General features: G+C 66.3%; 1 protein-coding gene across 1 annotated transcript; it reads right to left on the minus strand.

Annotated features, from left to right (window-relative positions):
- Nucleotides 1-591: 591 nt before the first annotated feature.
- Nucleotides 592-3,181, minus strand: SP8 (Sp8 transcription factor). The gene is made up of 2 exons (XM_055806622.1): nt 3,146-3,181; nt 592-2,070 (listed from the first exon to the last, which is right to left on the minus strand). The coding sequence occupies exons 1-2, from the start codon at nt 3,164-3,166 to the stop codon at nt 592-594; spliced, it is 1,500 nt and encodes a 499-aa protein (XP_055662597.1). The 5' UTR covers nt 3,167-3,181.
- Between the last annotated feature and the right edge of the window lie 1,201 nt (nt 3,182-4,382).

The following is a 4,382-nucleotide window of genomic DNA, read 5'->3' on the forward strand; positions in this document are numbered from 1 at the left end:
GGGGAGGGATGGGGCGGGGGGGACACGCACATTGCCGCTCCGGTCCCGGGGAGCTGAAGGGCTCCGAGCAGTTAACGAGGTGCGGGCAGCACCGGGTCTCCGCTGGGCGCTGTGAGGGGACAGCGGTGGCGGCTGGCGGGCGCTGCCGTCGGAACCCCCGCCGCGGGGCACCCCTGCCCGCCCGTCCGCGGCACCGCTGCCGCACCGAGGCTAGCGGCGGGAGGGGGTGCGGGACGGTTTCCAGCGGGAAAGCGAGAGAGAGCGTGGTTTTTTCCGCTCTAAAGGCAAGCCGAGGGAGGGTCTCAAGGCGAGGGGGAGGGGAGGCGGCCGCGGGGCTGCCCCCCGGCAAGTCGCGGCTCTCGCGCCTTGCCCAGCCGCTCCCCTGCCGCCACCGCGGGGGCTGCGCGGCCCGAGGGCACCGGCCGCCCGGTACGGGGCTGCGGGCGGGCAGCGGTGCGGCCGCGGGAGCTGAGCGCGGACCCTGCGGAGCCGCGCCGGCTACTTACGTGTCCGCGTCCCCGCCGCGGGGCCGCCGAGCGCCCCGGGGGGCGGCGGGCCGGGGGGGTGGCGGCGGCCCCGCGCCTCCGCCCGTCACTCCAGGCCATTGCGGTGGCCGGGCTCGGGGGGCGGCAGCAGCTCCGGGGAGTGGCAGGGCGGGCTGCCGGCCGCGCTGTGCTCGCTGTCGGTGTCGCTGCCCTTCTTGCCGCCGGAGCCGGGGCCGCCGCCGGGGCCGCCGCCGCCGGGGCCACCGGCGCCGCCGGGGCCGCTGTGGGTCTTGACGTGCTTGCTGAGGTGGTCGCTGCGCATGAAGCGCTTGTTGCAGACGGGGCAGGCGAAGCGCTTCTCGCCCGTGTGGGTCCGCAGGTGCCGCTGCAGCTCGTCGGAGCGGGTGAAGCGCTTGCCGCAGAAGAGCCAGTTGCAGACGAAGGGCCGCTCGCCCGTGTGCCAGCGCAGGTGCGCCTTCAGGTGCGAGGTCTTGCCGTAGACCTTGCCGCAGCCGGGGATGTGGCAGCTGTGCAGCCCCTTGCGCCGCAGGCTGGCCCCCGCCGGCCCCAGCCGCTCGGCCTCCTGGCAGTTGGGGCAGTCGCAGGTGGCGCGGCCCGAGTAGCGGCGGGCAGAGGAGCGCGGCGAGGCGGCCAGCGGTGCGGCGGGGCCGCCGCCCAGCATGGAGCCCCCGGCGCCGGCCAGCGGCGAGGGGGCCGAGTCCGGGTAGGAGCCGGGCAGCACCGGCTTAAATCCGTCCATGAGGTGCTGCCCGGCGGGACTGAGGAGGTGCGAGGAGGCGCCGCTGCTGAAGGCCGAGTGGCCGAGGCCCGAGTAATCCGAGTTGTAGCCGCCCAGCGGCGAGTGGAGCGAGGTCTGCAGCCCGCCGGCCGCCGGGTGCAGCGAGCCGGGCAGCGCGGCCGCCCCGTTGGGGCTCTGCACGTCGATCCAGCCGGCGCCCACGTCCCACCAGCTGGAGGCGCCCGCCGAGCCCACCTCGCCGGCGGCCAGCCCCGGGTGCGAGGGCTTGAACCAGGACTCGTAGGGGTGCGCCATGCCCACCCGCGGGTAGATGCCCTGCAGCCCCTCCACCGACGTGTGCACCTTGGAGATGAAGACGGGCTGGTGCGCCGCCGCTTCCTGTCCCGCTGCCCCGCCGCCGCCGCCGCCGCCGCCGCCGCCGCCGCCGGCGCTGCCCGGCGCCTGGAAGACGGAGTAGTCGTTGGCGAAGGGCGAGCTGGCGGCCGCCGCGCTGCTGGAGGTGAGGGAGAAGGCGCTGGAGCCCGGCGAGCCGCCGCAGCTGAACGAGTCCGAGACGAGGGCGGCCGCCGCCGCCGCCGCCGCCGCCGCCGAGGAGCCGTTGCGCGCCGCGGCCGCCACGCCGAAGCCCGGGAGGCCGGAGCCCACGGCGCCGCAGCTGCCCGCCGAGGACGAGGAGGAGGAGGAGGAGCGTTTCCAGGGGTGGAAGCCTTTGCCGAAGGAGGACGCGCTGTCCGAGAGGGCGGACGGCGAGGGGCTGGGGCTGCCGATCTTGTTGCAGGTCGCGGCGAGCATGGCCAGCGGCGTGGAGCCTACCCGCGGTTCCTCCTGCGGGCACAGAGGGGAGAGGCCGCCGCGCCGGCGTCAGGGACGGAACGGAGCGGCCCCACCGCCGCCCCGCGCCCAGCCCCGCTCCGCACCGCTCCGCTCCGCCGCCCGGCCCCGCTCCTCACCGCTCCGCTCCGCTCCGCCGCCCGGCCGCGGCCGCAAAGTTTCGCGACTTCCGTGGGAGGACCACCTCGCCGGAGCCGCGGCTCTGCCTCCAAGAGCCTTCCGAGGCTTTTTTTCCCACCATCCAACCCTCCTCCCACGGAGGGCCTCGGGAAGGGTTAGGGTTAAAAAAGGGGGTGAAAAATGAGAGGGGGAAAAAGTTGCGCCTGTTACCGCAGCTTTGAAGACGCCCCCGGCACGGCGGCTGCAACGTTTCAGACTGTTCCCTTTCCCCGGGACCTGACCGGTCCCCGTCCCTCAGGCCAGTAAGACTGTATTCTTAAATATCGAATTGCAAGATTATCAAATTACTCCTTTTTTAAAAAGAAACAAAACACTTCCTTGAAATAAGCCTCATTTACGTACCAACGATAATTAAATATATATATAAATTTAACATATGTACATATGTATGTATACACAAGTTCAACGTACCTGCTGGACACGGCGGGCTGTGATATTTTAAAGGGAAATAAAAAGCCACAATCTGTTGCAAATTGGAAATTGCACACGAAAAACGACAGTGCTGGGTTTGGGTTTTGGTTTGGGTTTTTGGTTTTGGTTTTTTTTTTCCTTCTAGCAGTCACATGTAAAGAAGAAAGGCCACTTCTCCGGGGGCACAGGAACAGCACAGCCCGGGCGCTGTAGGTTGTTTCTACAAATGCCCTTAAAACCTTTTCCTGCTCGCTGAAAAGTGACTCTGCCCCTTTTTCCCCCTCTCACTCTTTCTTTTCTCCTAAACTCACTTGTACTTCAGTTAAAAAAGAAAAAAAAAAAGACAAAAAAAAAAAAAAAAAGGATGAATAGAGGAGACTGATAGCCCCGGTCAAGACAGGGGTTATTTTAACCCCCTCCAATCGACAATAAAAAGAAACCAATTAAACCAGCAAGAGAAAAAAATCCTTAGACTCACCCCTAGAAGTGAAGTTGCCATCACACAAAAGTGCCCTCCTCTCAGAGGATCTTTTTTATATTGATAAATCAGAGGCAGTGTTTTTTTTAGAGGTGTGCAATACAATGATCAGTTCCGCCCATTCCACCACAATTGTAGCTCCCTCGCCGGCTTTGAAGTGCCGCTGAGCCGCCGCCAGCCAATCCCTGGGCCCGTCGCCTCGCTCGACGACGTGACAGCGTGAGGTCATCAGCGCCGTCGAGCCCCGCCGGCCGACGGCGCTGATGACCTCACGCTGTCACGTCGTCGAGCGGCGTCCCGGTCCGCCGGGCCCCCTCGCCCCCAGGTCGCGCTGCTTCGTCCCGGTCTCCCCTTTCCACCCCTCACTGCCCTCCCCCCGCGGGTAATCTGACAACAGATTAATTTTTTTTTTTTCCGGTTGACATTTGTATGGATGTTTATATCATCCTCCTCGGCGTTACTATGATTAGCGCAACGATGGAGCATCCCGTTTCTCCGCGGGGTCTCCCCACCCCACCCCGCTCTGCTCAGTGCTCCCTCTCCCCGTTTCCTTCGGTACGGGTGGGTGGAGGGCGGGGGACAACAGCACTTCAGGCGACAGCTGCCTGCGGTCGCCCCAGCCCCCCGCCCTCGCAGACCCGCCGTTTTCAGCCCCCCCCCCCCCTCCCCCCCCGGGCTGAGGAGGAGGTACGCGAAGGAGTTTTGCCAGCGCGGCCCCGCCGGAGCCCACCCGAGAGGCACCGGTACAACCGGGCAGCCCCCGCCGCCTGCTCCCGAAGCAGCCGGGGCTCGGCCGTGAGCGCTTCGCTCCCCCCCGGCTCCTCGCCCAGCGCCGGGCGGCTGCGGGGAAGAGCAGCCGTGGTCCCGGGGGGAGCCGCCCGCTGGGGCCACCCCGACCCGGCCCCGCTCGCCCAGGTGCCCTCACCCCCGGGGGTTTCCGCAGCAAGGTCCTCACGGAGCTTTGCTTGGTGGGGGCTGTTTCTTTCCTCCCGGCCTCGGTTTTGACCCGCTTCCGTGTGGTGGGGATATTGACTGTACATCATAACTATTGATCAAGGGGGTAACGTACATTATCATACTTTGAAGTAAGAGTGAAGTAAATTAATGAACTGTTCTCTTTCTCTGAAGGCTGGCGGTTACCATAAATGTCGCGTTTCTCTCCGCGAGCTGCTCTGAATGATTTTAGCCTGTTGAGAAGGCGTGACAGGCCAGCCCAGAAGGAGGAAGGGGTGGGGGA

Source organism: Falco peregrinus, chromosome 5 (genome assembly GCF_023634155.1).
Source record: "Falco peregrinus isolate bFalPer1 chromosome 5, bFalPer1.pri, whole genome shotgun sequence".
Lineage (NCBI taxonomy): Eukaryota > Metazoa > Chordata > Aves > Falconiformes > Falconidae > Falco > Falco peregrinus.